General features: G+C 45.6%; 1 protein-coding gene across 4 annotated transcripts in view; it reads left to right on the top strand.

The window, feature by feature from the left end:
- Positions 1–23,658, top strand: part of GALNT13 (polypeptide N-acetylgalactosaminyltransferase 13) — an 80,439-nt gene that overhangs the window by 42,558 nt on the left and 14,223 nt on the right. For all 4 annotated transcript variants that reach the window (XM_042877797.1, XM_042877796.1, XM_042877795.1 and 1 more), the window contains exons 7-10: positions 468–638; positions 6,775–6,892; positions 12,649–12,829; positions 22,254–22,393. In XM_042877797.1, the coding sequence (XP_042733731.1) occupies positions 468–638; positions 6,775–6,892; positions 12,649–12,829; positions 22,254–22,393 (610 nt within the window). The remainder of the gene's footprint in view (positions 1–467; positions 639–6,774; positions 6,893–12,648; positions 12,830–22,253; positions 22,394–23,658) is intronic.

The following is a 23,658-nucleotide window of genomic DNA, read 5'->3' as shown; positions in this document are numbered from 1 at the left end:
TCGAGCACCGTGCTGCTAAAGCAATAAAAAAGCAGAAAAACATTCACTGATCTGAAAAAGAAGAATTTTGTTAAAGATTTATTTTGCAGGAAGGTAAAGGATTCTATACAATTTCTGTCTGACGTACTAAACCACAGAACCATAGAGGCTGGTAGGGACCTCTGGAGCCCCCTAGCCCAACCCCTACAGGAGTTCCCTACAGCAGCTGCACTGCACGCAGTGTCCAGGTGGGTACAAATATCTCCTGAGAAGGAGACTGCTCACCAATCTGAGCAGCTGTGCCACCATCCAGGTGAAGAAGTTTTTCTTCCTGTTGATATGGAACTTCCTGGGTTCTGGTTTATGCCATGTCTTGTCACAGGGCACTGCTGAACAGAGCTTTCCTGCAGAGGAGCCACAGAATAAAACAGTGGGGGGATTCAAACAACAGTTTCGTTTTCAAATGCCTTTTATTTCTTTCCTCACAGGAGGACTGTTGTGTGCCCCATCATCGACGTGATCAGTGATGACACGTTTGAGTACATGGCTGGGTCAGATATGACTTATGGAGGCTTCAACTGGAAGCTGAACTTCCGCTGGTATCCCGTGCCCCAGAGGGAGATGGACAGGAGGAAGGGGGACAGGACCTTGCCTGTAAGGTAAGGAGGGGAAATGGAGTTCTGGGGTGTTTGGCTTTGCTGTACGTAGATGATAATACTGAAGGTTTTGCTGCAGTATTGGAGAATACACACCAGATAGCTGTGGCAGAAAGCACCAACATCTGCCTTGTCCTTAATGCTGTAATGTAACTATCAGATAACTATCAGAGCTGAGAAAACTCTGTCAATATTTCCTTCAGAACGTTCAATAATTCAAAATAATACTTGCTTTCTAAGTATTGAGCTTCCTTCTGTGTTTGTTATCTGCAAGTAGCCTTGTTGAACTTGTTTGCAGACATTACTGTTCTCATGATTTAAAACAAATATTAGAGCATATTTCTGAAATGCGAAATTTTGGACATTTAATCCAAGCATTTGGTTATGGTCTGCACTTCTTAAAATACATACTGCCTATAAAATGACAGTGATGGCAGTGCATACCCAGTCAAAACTGATCTAAGAATATATCCTGAGTTCCTCTGAGCCTTCCTGACCTCCTTCTAATTGCTGAAATCAAAGTCTGTAACAAAACCTCGAGAACAGTTCTAAATGAAGTTGAAACCAAGCAGATTGAATGCATTACTTGCCATGGGTTATTTGCTCAGCTCCAGTAGCTTCTGTCATCTCCATGAGAACTGAAAGAAAAATTTAAAAAAAGAAAAAAAAAAAAAGAAAATGGAAAAAAACAACTTTAAGTTGTAATAAGTGGATGTAATGGTTTCAAACCTGTCCAAAGAGACATGATGAAGTAGAAAGAATTCTGGTGCTGTAAACCCCCTGACTGTGGGCGACAGGCAGATTAAGAGAGAGGCAGCTCAGGGGATGGCAGTTCCCAGCAAAGGTTTGCAGAGTTTCCAGGTAAGACAGAGGGTGGGCACAGAAAAGCTTTTCGGATCTGCTGTGACTGACAGTGGCCAAAATCTGTCACTGTAATTCTTTCAAAGCCTGGGGTCAGAGAAGTGCTGGGTGTTTTACATCTCTTTCTCATCAGACCATCTCTGGAACCACTTTGCTTTCCAGTTCCTTACCCAGTTAAGCCTGAAGTGTGTGTTAGGTTCACAGTGTTAATTGTCATAACGAGCTGCACGGCCCCACGCTGTGCTGGCTGACACTGCTGGCTGCTCCTCCAACACCCTTGGCTTTGCTCCAGCCCTTCTGTGCTGACACAGGAAGCTTTGAAAGATGGGCAGAAGGGAAGCAGTACATAAAGTTAATCCAGAATCATACACGTAACTGACTCCTATTAAAGCAAAGCAGCTTTTCATCCTTTCCTCGATGGCTGTAGCTGGTGTTTGCCTGGTGTTTTGGGAGCCCTCCAGGTGAAGATGGGTGTTAGTGAAGGTTCAGGAGTTAATGAACAACACAGCACATCCTCTAATTAGCCCTGTAACAAGTATTTGAGAGGGAGGTGGTGGCTCTAGAGGTGGTGTAATTGGGCTGCCTGGGATGCAAGCTGTTAGCTTTTAGGCACAGGTGCCCTTTCTGAACACACAGTGGAGATTTTTTGGTGCAAAACAGCAGTGAGATTTCTCCTGGAAACACTGGCAGCTGGTGAGCACTGAGAAGAGGTGTAACAGTCTTCATATGGGAAATGGCATTTAATAAGCCATTGGCTGCTTTCAGTGCTGGCCACTATCTGGAAATGCTTATCAAAAGCAACGCGAGAGATTGTGGCAGTAAATCAGTCTTGAGGTGTCAGAATCACAAAAATGAACTCTGCATCCAACGAGGAAAAAGTCGAATATTTCATTTGAGTTCAGAAGGCTTTTGGCAAATGCTGCTCCTTGTCTGTTCTAAAGATGAGAGGCCAAAAATAAGCCAAAGCCAAACCCACACCAACCATTTGGGAACAAGGTGCTGACTTCATTTTTTTTGCATTGCCTTCCCCGTTCTATAACATTATTTCAATCTCATGAAGATTGAATATGTGTGCATTCATCTTTCTTTCTTCGCAATCAATGGAATAAGCCCAGAATACATAAAGATCAGTGACTTATGTGCTTGTATGTGTAATGTAATCATTGCACTCCAGTCCTGCGTTTTATTACACTAAAAAGCCATGTAATCAGAAAAAGTATTTTACTCAAATTCTTACCTGTCGTAATAACAATGATAAATTCCTACTGTGACTTTTTACGTTTAATGCCATAATGCAGATTAGACATCATCAGCCTGTGAGTGCAGTGAGGCCATGGCACTGCTCAGAGCCGTGGTGCCCCAGGCCATGGATGGGCCCTGGGCAGCCTGAGCTGGGGGGCAGCCAGCCCATGGCAGGGCTGGGGCTGAGGGGTCCCTTCCAACCCAACCGTGCTGTGATTCTTTTAATTATTTTCTATAAAATGTATTTTTCGTGTATATAATGTTACTGTATATACAATTTTTAATGGAAAGATCAGAGTAGCTCACTGCTAAGAGGTCACTGGGTTTCGGCCATCACTGGGACCATTAATCCCAAGGGGGAGTTAAGCACAGACCGTGTGTTATCCTCAGGGGAAAGCACACGATCCTTTCTAATTAGTGGATGTGCAGCACAGCTTGTTTGTTTGCTTAAGGAATTAAAGAAGCTCTTAAATTCACAAATCAGGTATTTCAGCCCACTGAAATATCCGTCCTTGCAGGAATCTCTGGAATTGATGGGAAAAGGTTAATTAATGCAGTGACTCTGACATCCTACATCTCCCTATTGTGCAGTATGGCTGTAAAAGCACTTTCTTAATGGAATCTATTAGAAAAGTTGGATTGTTTGTCATATTTCTAGCAAAAAGAACAGTGAGAATTCATAGGTGCCTCTCCTCTCATACCAATGAGCAACGCCTGCCTCAGACAGAATGGGTTCTGATATGGCTGCTCCCATGTATACTACTCCTTTGCTGACCATCACACCTCAGCCCCTAGCACTTTTCCCCTTACTTTTTTCTTGTAATGCTTCAGCACCAGCTGGAAAGGACCATTGCTGTTGCTCATGGCTGTTTTAAAGTTCCTCAAAGATTTTGTCTTGTTCCTGTTCTCTAAATGCTGTCACTTATGCTGTCACTGGAGTAACACCTGATTGCTTTGCAAAACACATCACTTGAAGTGCAAAGCCTCCTGTTCCATTGGGCTGCCTGGGGGCAGAATCCATGTGGCTGCACAGGTAGAGCTGAGGACACTGGCACAGGGCTCTGGGCAGTGCAGCTCGGTCGCAGGTCTCTCAGGTTTAGTGGTAAATGCTCATGGAGTGCTAAACCCAGTGGTCTCAGTTAATCTCTCATTGGTGTGCTCTGCTTTCCCCACTGCAAAGCAGTACTCACACATCCTGTGCCTCCAGGTGAGCTCAGTGCTCCTTCTGTGATTTGCCAGAGTGGTGGTGCAACACTGTGCTGAGATCACTGTGCAACCAACTCATCCTACAGCTGCAGGATCCCAACCAGAAAGCACTTCTCACTGCACTTTTCTACGGATATTGCCATATCTGCCTTTAATTGCTTTGGAACAGAAAACTGATGAGACTTGTACTTAAAAATACTCAGATATACGTATATAGTTCCAAAAAATCTAAATTAAATTGGTTAGGAAGAGGAAAGAACACAAGATTGAGGACCTCATTTTATTTGTCCTCTTAGGCTCTGGCTGGTGCTGTAGGTGCTGAGGTGAGTGCTTTGGGCAGCAGTGGGCTGAGGTCTTTGCAGGGGGTTGCCTTGGGCAAGTAATGTGGGCTGGTGCTGGGCTGAGCAGCACTGGGAGCTGGTGCTGGGAGCATTGGGGTGCAGCAGAGTGGGGCTTAAACACCTGTCTGCTGTGCTCTTCCCTATGGGAAGGCAATGGGGCGAGCATGGGAATGGGAATCCTGCTTGCTGCTCACAGTCACAGAAAGGAAAGGCAGACCTGTCTCTAAAAGAAAATGAGAAGTGGGTTGGAATGATGGCTAGCATTAATCATAGCACCGTATTGCTAGTGAGACTCCAAGTAGGCAAAACAGAGCTAATAAGCACAAAACTGAGAAAATCTGCAGAGATGCTCCTTCTTGCTCAAATTACTGTTTCAGCTGTTTTTCAGTGAGAGCTCTGCAGTTCTGTTTATGCAACATTAAATTTACTCAGCAAAGACGAGCTCTGCCTGCTGCACCTCAGTTATTTAACATTGTGGCATACAGTGGTTCCTTTGCTTTTACAGTGACTTCTAATCCATGATAGGCATTTGAATCTATGAGTAAACCAAGTGCTGACTCTGCTTTTGGTTTTATTTTAAATAAGTTTTGCATAGACATATACACTAAGTAACCAATCACAGAAATTTCTTTCAGCTCTCTCATTTTACAGTGGTAGCATCTCAGCTCTGAGGCAAGGTTGTGCTGGGGCCAGGTGGAACAGGCTGGAATGATCCATAGAATCATAGAATGGCCTGGGTTGCAAAGGAGCACAGTGCTCATCCAGTTCCAACTGTGCTTCAACTGTGTTCCAACTGTTCCCCTGCTGTGTGCAGGTCACCAACCAGCAGCCCAGGCTGCCCAGAGTCACATCCAGCCTGGCTTTGAATACCTGCAGGGATGGGGCATCCACAGCCTCCTTGGGCAGCCTGAGCTGAACTGGGGACATGGGGAAAATAGGAAATGTTGGTAAGCTTGGGGCTGCAGGCTGCTCCTGCTCACATAGCAGCTGACTGCAGGCAGCTCTATTAAATCAGTTTTCCTGAATTGCACGTTAACCATTCTTATTGACTTGTTGTTTTGCAAAAAAAATCCTGGAAGCATGATTGATAGCAGTGTTTGCATAAGGGTATCACCAAACATTAAGTGTGGAAGCTGCACTTCAGATGGGCAGAGGTGCTGGTGCTGTCTTGTCCTGGAATCACAGAACCATTAAGATTGGAAAAGACCTCTGGGATCCCTTGCCCACCCATGCCCACTGCCTATGTACTTCAGTACCACATCCCCACAGCTCTGGGACTCCCTCAGGGATGGTGACCCCCCCACCCTCCATGGGCAGCTCTACCAGTGCCCAGCTGCTCTTTGGAGAAGAAATTCTTCCTCATACCCACTCTACCCTCCCCTGGTGCAATGTGGAATCCTCTTGTCCCGTCACTGCTATCTGTGGGGAGGCTGAGTCCTCCCCTCCCTCGCAGTCCAACCTCCTTTCAGGGTTTGTAGGGAGCAGTGAGGTCTCCCCTGAGCCTTCTCCACACCCATGGCAGCTCCCTCAGGCATCCTCCGTTGGACTGTGCTCAGACCTTACACAGTTCTGCTGCCCTTCTCTGGACATGCTCCAACACCTCCATGTCTTTCTGGGGCCCAAAGTCTGAACGCAGCACCGAGGTGCAGCCTCACCAGAGGGACAGTCACCTCCTGCTGGCCACACTACTGCTGACACAACCAGGATGCTGTTGGCCTTCTTGGCCACCTGGCACCCTGCATGCTCACGGTCAGTTGGCTTGGCATCCTCAGATGCTTTTCTGCCACACAGCCTTCAGCCGCTGCCCCACAGCTGCAGCACTGCGTGGCGGTGGTGTGTGTGGGTTCAGGGCGCAGAGGCCTCTCCCAGCACCGCACAGAGTGCTCAAAGCAATGCCCTGGGCCGTGCTGCCCTGTGAGCACCCAGTGCTGTGAGCACAGCCGCGTCCCAGCAGCTCCCAGCCTGCGTGTGCAGGGCTGGGTGGGAGCACAGGGCTTTGCTGCTGGCCCTGGTGTAGGCATTGGGTGCTGCAAAGCCTGGAGCAGGCATCGGTGTGGGGAAGCTGGGCAGGAGGAGCTTTAAAGGAGGAGCTGCACGCTGATGGGATTTGCCCGTTGTAAGGATCCCTAATCCTGTTGGGAGAGATTACGCCCAGTAATGTTCCGCACATTCAGTCTCCCTCTAAGGCAAAGCTAAGGCATTGAACTCCCTTCTCTAAGCATCTCAGATGGGATTTAAGTGCTGTTCTGGATGCAGTGCCAAAACTCCATCCACTTTACTGTTGCAGTGCTCCTAAACTCATGGCAGAGAGCCGGGGGAACCGCGTGGTGTTTTGTATTGAAGTTGCTGTGCGTAGAATGTATTGATAGTCAAAATGTCTGAGGAGATGTGTGCTGTAGTATCACGCGATGAATTCCACAGTGTCTTTCAAAAGGTATTTCTTTTCTTTTCTTTTTCCTTTTTTTTTTTTTCTGTTTGTTTTCAACTAGGACCCCTACTATGGCTGGTGGCCTATTTTCTATTGACAGAAACTACTTTGAAGAGATAGGATCTTACGATGCAGGAATGGATATCTGGGGTGGAGAGAATCTTGAAATGTCTTTTAGGGTAATTGCCGTTTTCCTTCATTTTCTGTCAACAAACACTTTTGCTGTAACAGTTCCTACATTGGGGTTAGGGCCGCTGTGTTTTAGCTGCCATGCAAGTCGTGGGTTAATTGTAATGCTGCAGCTATTTGGGGATGTCTCAATACAGTATTTGGTCCTTTTTACTGCATGAAACGTTTTGTAACTGCTTGGAAATTTTGACCTTGCACTTCTGAGATGATATATATGTATTAGAATATGTCTTTGTATGGAAAAGTGAGGCTTTCTGCGAGATGGTGCAAATGCTAACTGACATAAACAAGGTATGAATGTGTCTAGGTTAAAAAACAACTGATGTCTGTGTTTCTGAAAGCATATATTTTGGCTTGAACTTGTGAGTTGTGGCCGTGATGCTTACACTGCATGGGATGGCACTACCTGCAGGAGAGGGTTGGTACATTGCCTGGGACAGGAGGGAATCTGATGGAGTGAAATGCATTTAGTGATTGTCCTTCAGGTGTAAAGGAAAATTGAAACACTGAGTCTTCAATGAATAGTCTGTAGGAACGATACTGGGAATGGCTTTTAATGCCTGTGGTGGATCACAGTTTTTGCACTTGAAGTAAGTATGCAAAATAAAACCTGCCACACCTGTCCTATCCCCGCAGAACTGCACAGGTAGATTCTTCTTCCATTTTTTCTCTCTTGTTTTCAGCGAGGGTTGGTTGGTGGAATGTTTTCTATTGACAGAGCAGGCTTTGAAGGGTTCTGTCAAGCAGATATTTCTAGAGGAGATCAGCTGAGAACCTGAAAGCATCTTCAGGCCATTTTCTATTAAGTACACATCATTCACTTTCCAGTAAAATGGAGAGGTAGACAGACTTACTCTGAGTGTTGACGTTTTAAATCCGATTTCAGCTTTCTTGGTGCACAGCCTTCCAAAGTGTTCCTTGGATGCACACGGGATGCAGGCGTGTGTAGAAGCGTATGCTCAGCAGAAGCCTTTAAGGCAGCACGTTTGTTTCTTGTCTTTTTAGAAGAGATCCCTGCAGCAGGGAATAGCACAGCCTTAGGGTATCAGCCACGTGCCTCTCCTGGGTTGATGCTGTGGGTTGGTGCTGCTGCCCTTTTTGCTGAGCATCCCTGTGAAGCTCACCTTGTTCACCGAAATAGATGTGCATTCAACCCCGACTGGAGGAATCCTGCAGCAATTTGCTGTCACTTCATTTCCTTGGTGCATAGAAAAAATCCTTCCCAGAACCAGCTTGAGGCTGTTGCATTCTCTCAGCAGACAGTCTGAAATATGTCACTGCGTTCTGAGGAAGAGCACCACAATTTCAGTGTAAAACACTGAGCCCTGGTGGCACGGCTGCCCCACGCAGCTCCGTGTGCACTGTGCTGCAGAGCACCATCCTGCATCTGCAGGAGGGTTCCCACTGAGCTCAGGGAGCATTACGGGCTGGGAAAGCACTCAGAGAGGAGAACAAACATGTTTGCAGAGCTGGGAGGTTGTGTAGGATTGGAGTGGAGGCCAAGCTGTGCTTGGAGCATGTGTGGGTGTCCAGCCTGCTGAGCTGCATGGGAAATATTTAATAGAGTTAATGTATGCACATAACAAAACTTCTTTATATACATATGTATTTTTATTAAAAAAAAAAAAAGTCAACAAAAACCTTAAACTAGTGGTATGGAGATATATGGCTAGAGCCTTTCTCTTTAAAGAAACCCAGTGCATCAGTTGGGCTTGATCGATGAAGGAGATTGGTTAGGTGGTTAGCAGGGAGGTTGAAATTAGATGATCATTGTGGTCACCACCCTGCGTGTGGAAAAACTTCCTCCTGATATCCAACCTAAACCTCCCCTGTCTCAGTTTAAAACCGTTCCCCTTGTCTTATCTCTGTACACCCTCACAAACAGCCATTGCCCCTCCTGTTTCTATGCTCCCTTCAAAGCCACAATGAGGTCTCCCCAGAGCCTTCTGTATAGCTGCTTGTACCCAGTGCAGTGCCCTGCTTGCAGAATGGACAAGGGACCAGCAGCAGCCAGTGTTCAGCCTGCTGGTATGGGAGGGCTCTTCTTCTGGCTGCAGAATTACAGGGATGGGAGCATGTTTGGCTGTGGTTTGGTAAGCAAGCTTAGCATGTTTGTTGGTTTGGATGGCAGGGAGACTGGTGCTGTGCTGTTATGGGCACAATAGGATGTGACTCTGTAGGGCTGGAGGGGTCACATGCATGTAGGTGTCTTACCTTTGAGAGTGCAGTGACATTGGAAGTGAGTTTTTGTGGTCTGAGTGCTGTTGGGATGTATAAAGCCCTGGGTAACCAGTGATGGGATGAGAGGCAATGGCCTCGAGTTGCACCAGGAGAGGTCCCTATTGGATAGTAGCAGCAGAAATCTCTTCTCCAAAGAGCAGGCAGGGCACAGCTGCCCAAGGAGTGGGGCTCACCATCCCTGGGGGTGTCCCAGAGCTGTGGGGATGTGGCACTGAGGGCAGTGGGCATGGGGGGGTGGCTGAGTGGGGTTGGGGATCTGAGAGCTCTCCTCCAGCCTTAATGGTCCTGTGGCTCCAATCTCCTCACAGACAGACTGAAAATGCACCTCTGTACAGGTATGGGGGAAAATATCCAAGGTATGCCGACTCAGTTTCAGTGTGGAGGTTTGTGGGTTGACATTAGAGGTATTTCTTAACTCTCCCTTATGCACCACTGCGCAGCAGCCAGCAACTTCAACTCATTTAACGTACTCAGGCTGAAGTGTTAACCTTCTGGTTGCAGCAGTCACTGGGGATATTCCAGCACAGCTTCAACCTGTGGGAATGCAAGAGAGCTTTGATCTAATGCCACCATCCATAAACACACATTAGGTAGTGTATACTAAAAAGAGCAATCTTTTATGGAAGTAAATATTTCTAAAATGCTGTAAACAAAGTCATTAACATATAAACAGCAAAATCAAATGCCTTAAATCTCTCCAGCCTGAAACTTTAGTTTTATTTTAATCCAAGCTCTAAGAAGCTGTCTATCTCATTTGGACTTAGTTTTACATATCCTGTCACAAAAGGAGATTGCCTGGCTCCTGGGAGAGCCATTTCCTTGCAATAACCACAAGTGCAGAGCCACCCAAAACGACCCATCAGCTAACCTGCATGAGTATTTTTTCTGCTCATTTTAATGCGTTATTTTTATCTGCATACAGATTGATCATTATTAGCCTTCTGTATTTATGATGGGCGGGTGGGAAGTGGCTTTACCTGAGCATACAAAAATGACAGAAGGGGCAAAGGATCTCAAAGGTGGGCTGTGCAGAAACGGGATGGAGTTTAATGCACTCCTTTTGTGCAGTAATGGGAATGACTGCCAAAAGTCTGAGATCAAAAGGTAGTTTTAAATAATTAATGCCAATACTTAAAATGGGATAAATTATCTTGGCAAATAGGAGCTTGCAGTGAAGAGTGATGAATTGTATGCTGTTGTATGCTTGTCTGTGCCAAATCAATGTGATCCTGCAAGCTCTAGCCACTCTGAGCCTGGGGAAAGGAGTCATTTTAGCAGTGAGTATTCAGGAAACTTGGTTTTGTTGTAGGCTTTTCTGGTTGGTTTTTTTTCTTGTAACGCTGAAAAAATGAAAGCCCTTCTGAGCAGTGTGCAGGTTTATCTGCATTCCTATGACAACTGCAGTAGCTAGCAGCTTGTAACAAGGGCAGCCAAAAATACACTTAAAAATGTGCAGAACACACATATAAAAGTGTTAGTATGGGAGGAACCTCCTGCCAGGAAGGAGGGTTGGGGTGAAGCTGTGAGAGCACTGATCACAGCACTGGCAGAGGTTAAAATACCCCTCAAACTGTTTGTGTTCACTGCTGTCCTGTGTGGGGGATTGCTGCTGTGTTGCTGTGTAAATACATCAGCAGTGCATATTTTGGGTTTAATAAGTGTTCTCTTCTTGCTGCACCCACCGACCTGAAGTTTCACCTGAGCTGACTGGTTGTCACTGAGCTGCAAAACACAAGATGTTAAACACCAGAATATTTTGATGTTGTCGTTGCTCATCCCAACAGAGTACATCACTTAGCATACTAATGAAATCATATAAAAGGATCTAGTCCTAATTAAACAAAATCTGCATTAAGTTTCTATGGTAACTGTTATGTCTGTGTCGAGGAGCTCTAATTACAAGGCTGTACCAGTGATCTTAAGACACCAAACGATTCTTAAGCCCTGCTTCTTGTTAGGAAGAGATATTGTGAGTTTTAGCCCTGCTCCCTGCTTAGCAGGAGACCACTGCAAAGAGGGGATGAGCCTGGGTAACAAGCTGGGCAAGCTGGCGGTACCTTTGTTGGTGCCAAAACTTGTCAGTGAGCCCCGGTGTAGGGAGAGCTTCAAGAAATCACCACTGTCAGAACAGCCAACCAGAAGCAGAAAGTTGGGTAGCCCTATAAGCATCCCTTGGGAATCTGTACACATCTGCAGTCAGCTGCCTCTCGTTCTGTCCAGTTGGACCTGGAACCTCTGCTGGTTCCTTTTCTAGTTCTTCCCAGCACCTAGAGAGGCAGCAGATTGCAGGGAGTGCGGCAGCTGATGTACATCACACCAAGACTACTGAGCTGCCAGAAGAATGGTACCTCGTTTACCAGCAGGATGCCTAGCTCAGGATTAAAGGATTGTTGATACTGGTGCAGACGTATTGAAGGCTCTAAGCTTGCTCAGGGTGTAGATTTGGGGATATCTGTGATGTTCGAGGTGCCAGTGCTTCTTGTTCAATATGAACCACAGTCTGCTGTGCCTTCACTAGTGTGGTCGTGGACTCGATTCTGCTTTAAAAGCTACAGATGTGGGTAGATAGATTGTAAAAGTTCTTCTTTGTTTCTTTGAACATTATGTATTCCTTCAAAACTCAAATACATGGTCAGCATTCAAACCCTATGCTTGGAAACATAGTACAGGGTTACTCCTTTCCGAGGCAGTGGTTTGTACGTATTTAATAAGATCACGCAACCAGTTGTGCCATTCACACAAGTTTTCACTTTGTGGTTAAGGTCTGTGTGCTTTTATTGCTCTCAGGAATTATAGAATCATAGAATCACCAAGGTTGGAAAAGACCTTCAAGATCACCCAGTCCAACCGTTCACCTGTTCCCAATAGCTCCTACTAAACCGTGTCCCTCAACACAACATCCAGTCTTTCCTTGAACACCCCCAGGCTCGGTGACTCCACCACCTCCCTGGGCAGTCCATTCCAGTGCCTGACCACCCTTTCTGAAAAGTAATACTTCCTCATGTCCAGCCTGAATCTCCCCTGCCGTAGCTTGAAGCCATTCCCTCTGCTCCTATCACTGATGACACGAGAGAAGAGGCCGACCCCCAGCTCACTACAACCTCCCTTCAGGAAGTTATAGAGAGCAATGAGGTCTCCCCTGAGCCTCCTCTTCTCCAGGCTGAACACCCCCAGCTCCCTCAGCCTCTCCTCATATGGCCTGTGTTCCAGACCCCTCACCAGCTTTGTTGCCCTCCTTTGAACACGTTCCAGGGCCTCAATATCTTTCTTGCAGTGAGGGGCCCAAAACTGGACACAGCACTCGAGGTGCGGCCTCACGAGTGCTGAATATAGGGATAGTATGTCCCTACTGTTCCCCTTAAACTTGAGTTTGAAATTCCCAGTTGAATTGTGACCTGGGGAAATAAATGAGCAGGTAGCTGCTAACCTATCAGTTCTTCCTGCTGTAAGCTTTTCATCTTTTGTGCTGGCTTCAGTCAACCTTTTCTGCATGTTTTCGTTTCAGGTTTGGCAGTGTGGTGGCTCCCTTGAGATTGTCACATGCTCACACGTTGGCCACGTCTTCCGTAAAGCAACCCCTTACACCTTCCCTGGTGGCACAGGACATGTCATCAACAAGAACAACAGGAGGCTGGCAGAGGTCTGGATGGATGAGTTTAAAGACTTCTTCTATATAATATCCCCAGGTAAGAAATTAGTTTCTGAATCCTTGGGGTGATGTTTAACATGACTTGAGTGGAGAGTTGAGTACTACAGTCACAGATGTTTAATGCGTTCTTCTTTGAGCTTATTTTCAAATTCAGAGGTATTAACTTTAATACTAAATTTCAGCCTTCTCCATGGCAGCTGTTACTCGTTCTGCTGATTTATTTGTTGGTTTGGGTGTACATTTTGTTGAATCACCCTTTCCTGGCCAATATACTTAGAACCACAGAACCACGAAGGTTGGAAAAACCCTCTAGGATTCCCAACCCAACCTATCCCACCATGCCCACTGAACCATGTCCCTCAGTGCCACATCCCCACAGCTGTGGGACACCCCCAGGGATGGGGATTCCCTCATTTCTTTTGTGGAAGCCCTTTTTAAAGCCACTGGTATTTTGTCTTCACTCATAGAGCTGGATAAACAGGCATTTGTGTGCCACACTGTCTTGCTACAATTTATAGGAGGGAGAGAAGATTCTTTGGTAAATGTATACCTGATGTGAGATTAAGAAACAATGGTTCAAATGTTGGTCCAACCAGTATATTTACAAATCTTAATCAGGGAGATGGGGAAGGGGAGAAGGGTGATAGAAAAGATAGGAAATAGAAGCAAGGAGTCTTTGTAGAAGAGGAAGATAGTCACCACCGTGGATCCAACATGGTTTGTAGTTCAGTCATTGATCTTCAGTAGTGGTGGGTTGTCGGGCATTGTTCCATTGATGACAAAACTTTTCAGTGGTAGTACCAAATTATTTACAAGTCCAAAGTAGTTGAGTCAGCTCTCTTTGGAGTGACAGCTCAAATCCAAAGTGGTTGAGTCAGCTCTCCTTGGAGTGGTAGCTTCTGGCTCTGGGGTCTCAGTAGAAACTCCTTTGTTCCCATCTTCCAGGCCTTGCCAGCAAATAAGAGGGAGCAGGGATGCCCACCTGCATTCTGTTTTTCACACAATGGTATCATTGCCCAGTTTTCCCATACCAGGCTGGAGCTATTTAGTCACAGGCCAGATCTTCCGCCAGTAAACACTCCTGAGTGTTCTGTTCCAGAGGCAAGCAGCTCTGAAGAAAGGTGCTTACAAATGTCCACAAAGTGATGTTGATTGTCACACTGTAGCACCCATCACTTGCCTCCTCAATAAATCAGTTAGAGTCTTATCACAAGAAATACCTCAGGAAGCAAGCTTTGAGCCAAAAAACAGGGGGTCTCACACAAACTGTAGGGAAGTGCCCTGTGGATGTTCCTCCTTCTGGATTTAGCAGCATGCAGAGAGTTCACATAATGTGAGTGAAAAGCAGCACTACCAGCAGAATCCTCTTAAATATGGGAAGTGAGCTGTGTGAAATAGGCAGGACTGTGTCCCTTTATAACTGATAATTACATCTACCCAATTGAAAGTGAAGGAATACAGTGTGCGATGGAAAATTTGGCTGTTATGAATGTAATAGGTTTCTGTGCTCCTGTAAGAGGAGGGAAAAATGCCAACACAAAAAATCCCACTGAGAAATGGATGTCTGTGATGGCACAAAAGTGAACTCAAAGCCGATATAAGATGCAGTAGAGTTCAAGTCCTGAGGTTCTCCCATCAGATAAGCCGTACTTTTGTGCAGACCTCCTTTGTTAAGTTCAGCTTTTGTGCAGTCCCATAATACCAAATTCCTGTTGCATTTTTCTTGAACTGTAAATGCTTTTTTAATAGTTGACCCTCAAAGTGTGCATTTGCTAGTGAGTACAAGACATGCAGATGCTGCCCATTCATTCCACTTTGGGGCTGGCACTGTGCACTCTGTCTTCTGCCAGGGCAGCAGCCTTTGCTGGGCTGATGAGGAGTTTGCTTCTTTAATGCCTTTAGCTAAGCTGCAGCTCCAAAAATACCTAACTAAGGGCTATTTAAAATACAGTACATTTAAAATGAGATTTTAGTAAAATACATGTAAATGTGACTAGAATAATGATGCATATGGGAGAATAATTTAAGAATTTGAGTTTCAAGAGGAGTTCATGCTGTGTAGTTTATTTTTTTTAAAGAAAAAGTGTTTTCTTTTTCCTTCCCTTCATTTCTTTGGTTTTAGGGTCTTCTAATCAGCAGTCCATTTAATTACAGCAGGACTGCCCTGGTCCTCCTTGACTTTTTAATGCATTCTCACCACAGTATTCTGAGTTGAATGGGGAATTCAGCACTGGACAGAAGGTTAGGTTTGGGCGTTAGCAGTTACAATAAAAAGGACATGAAATAATAAGTCTGATATGAGCCTACCTGTGGCAGGCTGAACTATTTCTAGGCAACATCTGTAAAACTGGAGCAATCCCCTCTGCTCCTGACTTCTCCCGGTCTGCTTCTTTGGTTTGATGTATCAGTGCTCCAGTGCAGTAGCTCAACGTGTTCTTTGGGTTGGGATTTTGTTGTGTAAGTGGATATGAGAGCACACTGGGGGGTGTGAGTGAAGGCAGCAGTCCTCCCAGCTACTGGTTCCTCTGGAGCACTGCAGGCATTGCTTGGCCAAGCAGTCTTTTGCTGTAGTGCCCAAGGGGTGCTCCCTGGGTTGGGGAGCAGGGAACAGTGCTGGCTCATCGTCTGAAGTTGCCTTTATTTCACTGCTCAGCTGAGGAGAAAGTGCCTGGTTAGAAGGTCTGGACACATAGCTGGCATTTCTGGGGACAGCAGCCATCGTGAAGCTCTGTGCTGAACCACATCTGCTGTGCACAGATGAAGATGTGTCCTGAAGTTTCTCCATTACAACATGTATCTTGGACAGGAATAACAGGTTATTTTCTGTTACATTGGCGAAGAGTTTCTGCAGTCACTTTGGAAAATACCTTTACAGTTCCCAGGGTTTCAGCAGGCAGTGTTTGTCAGCAATATTTTTTAGCTTGGATGTCCAATCCTAGGCTTCCTAGCCAGCATTTCATCAGCTGCATTGGAAGGGAAGAGACATCCCTTCTTCCATTGAAAAGCCCAGTTCTTGCCGCGGGCCATTTTAATTTAGGCTCCCAAGCACAGCTATAAATGCAAGGCTATCTTTAACAAACCGTTTTTCAGCAGCCTGTCATCCAGCAGGACACGTGCATTGCTAGTGCTGCTTTCTGCAGTCATTGCCTGGGGAAGAGGGCAGTTGGAGAAGGCACCGCTGTCCTCCTCACACCGAGAAGGACATTTCACCATCAGTTTCCCCAGCAGCATTTCCCCAGGGCTGGCACAGTGCTTTGCCCTTTCTTTTATGCCTGTAGGGTGCCGAGGTGGCTCGAAAAGTGCTCTCTCCATTGGAAATAATGGAAAGCAGCAAGCCAGAAAATGAAAAAAATCCCTCAGCGTTTCAGCTTCCATTCCACCTGCTGAGCTGGACTTTGTCATCACCTCAGTGTCTGCGTGTTCCTCACTGCTAAGTGTGCCTGGGGGACACACATCCCACTTGGGCACTGCAGCTGCTGGCAGCGCTTGCTGCATTGCTGGCAATTCACACTTGTAGGTGTGAAAGTAGAGCCAATGCATGATAAAATCCTTTGGTTTTCCTCACAGGTTTTGTAGAGGCATAGAATATCCTGATTTGGAAGGCACACATAAGGATCATCCAGTCCAACTCCCAGTTCTCAGTGAGGCTGTTTCTTCTAACAAGAAAAGTCAGGTTAAAATACTAATGCATTTACTCTGTGTATTGTTAGATTGAGACTCCTCTTTCTGTGAAGAAAGCTGCCTTTTGCTTCCAAAGTGAGCACAAACTGGCAGAATTGAATGCTGCTGAGCATCATCTCTCTTCTGCACACAGCTACATGTTTGCCTATTTGCAGCAGGTTTGAATGGAGAACCTACAACACTGTATTAATGTGGAAGAGTGAAAGCAGGTCAGTGATAACAGTGGTGTTGACAGGACCAGGTTTGTTTAATTCCAGCCCCAATGCCCGGTGCTATTCCTGTTGTGGGCAGTTATTTAAGGATATGCTATGTAAACTGCCAAGTAAAATGCCATTACAGTGCTCTGTGGGATTCAGAAGCAAAGGAAGGAGAAAGGTGCTTACGTGTTCTAGAAAGATTGATAGAAGTTAATATTTTAACGGCAACAAAAAAATCTTAACAAAAATCCATAGGAAATAATTGATTTGTTTATAGGACATTGCAAAATGTCAGAAATCGTTCCTAGTATCACTGAACTCCTTTTTTTTTATCCTTCTGTCTGGCACGTATCTCCTTCAGGTTGTTAATGTGAAACGTACAGATCTCCAGATAATTCTGTTGGAGAACAAAGCAAGATGCATTTCAGTAATTAGGTCTCTGAAGCTGTTATCTATCAGCAACACTCATCTTCCCCGCTCTCCTCTGGGCCCTGCTTCACTCTGTGTCTCAGATGATGTCCTGAGAGGAACCCGGGCTGCTCACAGCAGCATTGCCTTCAGTCTCTCTCAGCATAATTAGGGCGCACACCTCGCAATTATAGTTGGAGGTGAAAGTCTTCATTAATCAAGTTAGGGATTGCTTGCTGGAAGCTGTCTGTGCTCCCTGCTGGTTCTGAGGCACTGGTTTTGCTTTCTGTCCTGAGCGGACCTTGTTTCTGAGTGGACCCTGAAGGAGCTGTTTGGTGAGGCTGGCGTGGGTCTGTAGCTGTCAGTGGGGTCACAGAATGTAACTGCAGTAAGGAGTGCTTACCATTTGGATTTGGTGGCAATCACAGAATGGTTGGGTTGGAAGGGACCTCAAGGATCTTGAATTTCCAACCCCCCTGCCACACACAGGACCACCAACCTCCATATTTAATGCCAGCCCAGGCTGCCCAGGGCCCCATCCAACCTGGCCTTGAACACCTCCAGGGATGGATGGGGCATCACAGCCTCTCTGGGCAGCTGTTCCAGCACCTCATTGCTCTCATAGCAAAGAACTTCCCCCTGACATCTAACCTCCATCTGCCCTCCCTCAACTTCAAACCAATGCAATGCAGTGTTTGACAAGGAGCTTTGAATTTTACCCTGCCCAGTAACTCAGGAGAGTCTAGAGAATGTCAGAAACACTGGGCACGCTTCAAATGGGATTAAAGGAAATCCCTTTCTTAGAGAAGAAAAAAATACATTAAGTCATTCTGAAAACAGCAGAGCTGCTCTGTGTGTATGGCCCACATTGATGTTAGTGGTGCTCTTAGGCATGTTTCACTTGTGGTAAGTCAGTAGGTCCTTGCAGTGTTCCAAATGCAAAGAAAACCTCTTTCCAAGCTCCTTTGCAATGCAGAGTACCCAAAATTGGGATGGTCGACCTCATCCCCTTGGGGCAAAGTATGTCCCACTCTGTCCCACTGCTGTGCTTTCCTTTGCAACAGTTCACTCATGCTCTGTGTCTTATCTTTCCTTGGCTCCACTAATGAAAAAACTAATTGCTTAATAGTAGCTCCTCACTGTTAGTCTATTTAGCAGTCATTTTTCTGTTATTTTCACTGCTGGGCATTGTTTTCAGTGTAATTGATGTACACCAGTAGCACAGCATTATGCTCCAGGTAGTGCTTTGCTAATGCCAACATCTTTATCATTTGCAAAATATGCATCTTAGTTTATTATTCTGAGACACCTAAATATTTATGTGTCTGTCTGGGTGGATTTGCACACCCTTCCCTTCTCAGCTTGCTCCACTTACCTGGTGTGGCATTTCCAGCAGCATAATTCACTTATTTCTCTGGCTCTTCCAGCATATCTCATTCCACTCGGTCTGTGCATTTCCAAATACAGGCAGCTTTGTCAATCTGTGCATATTAAAATACTGTAGCTAATCACTGCACGGAAATAATTACAGCTCAGAACAGCCTGCTTTTGCAGAGTCAGCTGAAAAGCTCATGCCCATCCTCATTTGGTTCTCTGTATGCCCACTGCATCACTAAGCCACATGTCTGTGGCCTCACTCATCAGCTCGGGGTCAGTTCTCCTGCACCAGCCAGGCTGCTCAAGCAAGGCTAAAATGCAGAGTTCCACTGTTTTTCAGGCACCTTGTTTAAAACATTTTTGAGGATTTAAATATAGCACTTAAAGTTTTAATTTCGGGTTGCAAGATAAGTGCTTGTGTTTACTCAGCAGATGATGTGCAATCCTCCTGTCGAGTGTAATTATATAATTAGGTTGATAATGACTGTATCAATCTTGCAAGTAAGAGCTCTCGGTAAACATTTTCACTCTTCAGCAAGCTTTTCAGCTGGTGGGGAAGAGCAGAAGGAGCCTTTGCTTTATTACCTTTCATGTGATAAAAGCAGAATGAGAAAACAATGCGCTCGTCAGTGGTGTGGATTGTGCCCAATATTGAAGTGCCAAGGCATATAAAACATGGTGGGAATGTGTGGAGGAGGGAGGCTGGCTTGTTTGTTCATCCCTAATGTTATTGCTCTCCATTGGGAAAGCATCTTACTTCATGGGCTCGTGTGGATGTTCAGAATGAAACTCATAGAAGATGACTGTTGTGGTAGAACTGATCCTCTGCTTGTTTTACTGTCAGGACCAACCTGGTGATATAGGATTCAACCTCAGTAGGCCTCTGCTTTTCTCTCTACAATATCCACACATAAATAACATTGCAAGTGTGTTTATGGGGCAAAATGTAATTTAAAGTCTTTTTCAACAGAAGAGGCTGTGCTTGTGGAGGTCTTGGCAATATTGACTCATTCTCTTGATGAATAATATCTTTTGTGGTGGACACCTGAAATGTGTTTTCCCCAAATGGTGACGTTTTCCCATGCAGAGCTTAGAATCTTCATTCCAAAATGTATTTTCTGTTATGCTGCATACATTTCTCTTGCATCAGTTCTGCAGTGATGTGAGACCCCTTCAGATGTGCTTTATTGTTACACATCCTTTTGTGGCGGCGTAAATAGGATTCCAAGGAGTCCCACTGCCAACTTTGTTGATGTTTTAGCTAATTAGGAAGCGCGCTCATTAAGCAGTTAATGCATCTACTTTTGATGGAGATGTAAAGTGGAGCTCCCTGGGCTTTGGAATTGTGCATGATCATGTGTTACCTTTGGAATGGGGCTCTCAGAAGCCTGGGAAGCAGAGGCTGTTGGGTGTCCCTCAACACTGTCCCTTGTCCCTCCTGCTGGCCTCAACCATGGTCCTCTTTTGGCTTCATATTGGGACGCTCCCATTATTTCCTGGCCTTATAAATGGTTTCTTGACCTATTGAGTGACCTTCAACATTGGATGACCATTGGTGACGTCCCTCCTGGTGGCCCTCAAACCTCCTTATGGACTTTTTTGATCGTCTGGGGACACTGGGGACATTTAGATCAGGTTGGGAGCAGTCAGCCATGCTGCCCACGTGCTGCTCTGCTCCCACTTTTCTCCCTCTGAATCATAGAATCATACAATTGCTCAGGTTGGGAATGCACCAGTGTACCATGGGACACCTTCCTCTTTGACTTCTCAAGGAGCAAATGATGGCAGAAACCAAATTTGGAGTACGTTTTCTCAGGGTTATCTTTGCATAAAGGCAGTCATTCCCAGCTCTGCAACTTCATCTTACACTCCAGTGAATAGTTTTCATCTTTATCATCGTGAATAAATATCTTCTTACACAGAAATGGTACATTTAGCCAATTCTGAAGCCGTGTCCTTGTATACCAATTTCCAGGACGTGCCCATTAGAAAAAATGCAGGTGTAATGCAATTCTGCAGCTATTCAATTTGTTCCACTGGCAGCGCATCTGCTGCTCTGTTATTATCATCTGCCTTTTTCCCTGGGACATTTGCCTTTGCACACAGCCCTTTCTTTGCCTTCCTGTGATGTTTCATCTTGTTTTTTTGCATTCAAGGACATTTCACTTCCATTTTCTTAGTGGAATGCAAGAAGGCTTATTAGTCACTAACTGTTATTTTGTTTCTTTGTTTCTTCTGAGTCCCATTGATTATTTAGTGATAGGATGAGAGTGAATGGCCTTAGGTTGTGCTGGGGGAGGGTCAGGTAGGTACCAGGAGCAATTCCTTCTCCAAAGAGCAGTCAGGCAGTGAGTGGCAGCTGCACAGGGAGTGGGGGGTCACCATCCCTGGGGTGTCCCAGAGCTGTGGGGATGTGACACTGAGGGATGTGGGCATGGGGGGGTGGGTGAGGTTGGGGATCTGAAAGGTCTCCTCCAGCCTTAATGTTTCTGTGGCTCCAGTCACCTCAAAAACAGTCAGACTGAAAATGCACCTCTGTGTCTGTATGGGGGAAAATATCCAAGGTGTGCTGACCCAGTCTCAATATGTGGGAATACACAGAGGAAGGAAAGAGACTTGATTTGCAAGGTGTTCTGCTGATCCTGTTGGTGTTCCTGCTGCAGGGCTTGGGGCTTTGCTCCTTCTGTGGGATCCCTGGGTCTGAGGGTAAGGCTGTGGTGGGCACCCCAAGAGCAGCCAGGCCTCCAAGCCTTGCTGCTGAGCATCATTAAACATAGGGCCCAGTGCCTGTGTGCCTAAACCTGCCTAAATGCCTCTGAGTTTCTTGGCACCAGGCAAACACATTCCATTTCTTCACAGGTTTTGGTGGCACAATGCTGATCAACCAGTGCTGATTTAACCAGTGGCACTAATTGGTTGGGTATCCCATATTTTAGTTAATTATTTAGAGTTACGTTGCATCCTACAATTGCATGATGGTACATAGAACCAATTTGTCAAAGACAGCTGGTAGGTATTTGGGAGCATGGATAAGGGTTCAATTTTTGGCAGTAGGAATGAGTAGTTTCCCAGTGCTGGATTTCATTAGGAATGGATATCACCTTGTGTGTTAGGATGGGGCGTCCTTGGGGGTTCACCTATGTAATAAGTTCAAAAGTTGGAAGGGAGCTGTGAAGGTCATGTAGTCAGCTGCCCTGCACTGAGCAGGGGCTCCACAGCTAGATAGGTCAGCACACAAATGTGTGACATGCCAAGCTCTTGGCTTCAGAGCATCATCTCTTCTTCTGTCCCGGAGGGATTTCTGGCTGATTTCCTCTCTCATTGAATTTTCATCTGCATTTTTTCCCGTTGTGATCCGTATTTTCTATTTATGGCCCATTTCCCATTCAGTGCTGTGCGATGGAGGTGGTTTCCTTTCTGCCAGTATCACGGTAACTTACTGCTACATCACCTTTTTCAAAGAGGGAACTGGGATTCATCGTTATTCAGTCAGAAATCCTTGGATTCTGTGCAATTGGACTTTGGTACTCAATTTTTAAATGAACGTTTGAAGGTATGAAGTAATGGAGGAATTCAGTGGCCCCACCTATCTGAACTGGTAAATCATCAGAAAAGAAGAAAAGGCACTTATATCAAGGGTTCCATTTTGCTGAAGGAGTCACTTAGTGTTGGTAGATAGCTGTGGTGTAGCAGTGTCAGCAGCTGGGCTCGGGTGGGAGGGAATTGGCCAGTTGGTGATGTCTTCCTTTGTGACAACTGCTCTTTGACCCTCTGTTTCTCTTAATGAAACGATTTCAGGTGTTGTGAAGGTGGATTACGGCGATGTGTCGGCCAGGAAAGCGCTGAGGGAAGCCCTGAAGTGCAAACCCTTCTCGTGGTACCTGGAGAACATCTACCCCGACTCGCAGATCCCGCGGCGCTACTACTCACTGGGAGAGGTACGCTGCACTTCCTTGCCTCACTCCATCCTCACGTCTTTCCCTCTTGCTTTGAGCGGGTGATATTTGCACTAAGCCTTTTTAACGTGGCTGTTGCTGTTGAGAAAGCATTCACCATTAGGGATTTGTCTTTGAAACGGAGCCCCGCGTCGAAAAAAAAGGGGGGGTTTGTGACTGATGTGTGAAAATGATTCAATAATACACAGCATTTGAAAAAAAAACTCTGCAGCATTGTTTATCATGTGGAGCACAGTAGGGTTGTTTTCGTTTCTCCCTCTGCCCCTGTTTCTAATGAACTGTGCTCCACAGTGTAGTCAGCCTGCTGCCCAGCACTGTGTCACCACCATCCCTCATAACCCTGTGGTTCAAGTACCACTGAGTGTGGAAGGCTCTTTAAAACTCAGATAATTTGCTGTTAAAAGGCTTCTATTGAGTTGTATCTCAGCTGACTTTGGAAAGCTCTTGAATGCTTTGATTTAAAGGTACTGTTGGAATAGCAATCAAAGGCGCAAATGGCTTTATTGCAGCTGGGAAAGCAATTTGCTATTGAAACTTGCCATTGGAGTGGAAAATAAAAGCCACTGTAGGGCTTCAGGTTTAACTACGACTGAATAAAGTGTAACATGGTTTTACAGCAAGCAAAGAACTCATCTAACAAGTGTCAAATGAGGGTGTTTTGTGCGATATTGTCAGACCAGAAAATAAAAGTACGAGGAAGTCATACAATAGTTATTAAAACACCTCATTTTTAACAACAGTGCCTCAATTTCTAGGGAAACAGGAATTTGGTACCTATGAATTAGAACCTGTGCCTGAGTGTCACGGCTGCTGACTGTGCCTGAAGCCTGAGTTCCACCAGCAGCAGCAGCGGGCAGGTGGGAGAGCACCAGAGCTGGGCCTTCACAGGCAGGTCCTGGCAGTCACTGGGATTTTATTTGCAGCTGATTTTTTCCTTCAGTTAGAATAGAACTGATAGGTGGATGCTGCATTGGATTATTTCCTGGGTAAACAGAAACAGGCGTCAGAAAGTGCATAAGCTGTTGGCAGTGTGGTGAATGCTGAATATTCCTTTTTGCATTTTGATCATTTGAATACAAAGCAAAGGCAAGGCAAGGATTGTTTTGTAAAGCTGAGACATAAACATCGCAGATGAGCTTTGGAGTCACTTTTCATTTTAGTCCTCTGATTGAAGGAACCCAGGGACTGCCTTTCTCTTAGAAACACTTGCAACTCTATTCTGCAAAAAGGTGATGTGAGACAAAAAG

The sequence above is a fragment of the Lagopus leucura genome, unplaced genomic scaffold (genome assembly GCF_019238085.1).
Source record: "Lagopus leucura isolate 7727_CA_CO unplaced genomic scaffold, USGS_WTPT01 Super-Scaffold_100019, whole genome shotgun sequence".
NCBI classification, from domain to species: Eukaryota; Metazoa; Chordata; class Aves; order Galliformes; family Phasianidae; genus Lagopus; species Lagopus leucura.
This window is presented reverse-complemented; position numbering and strand designations above follow the sequence as displayed.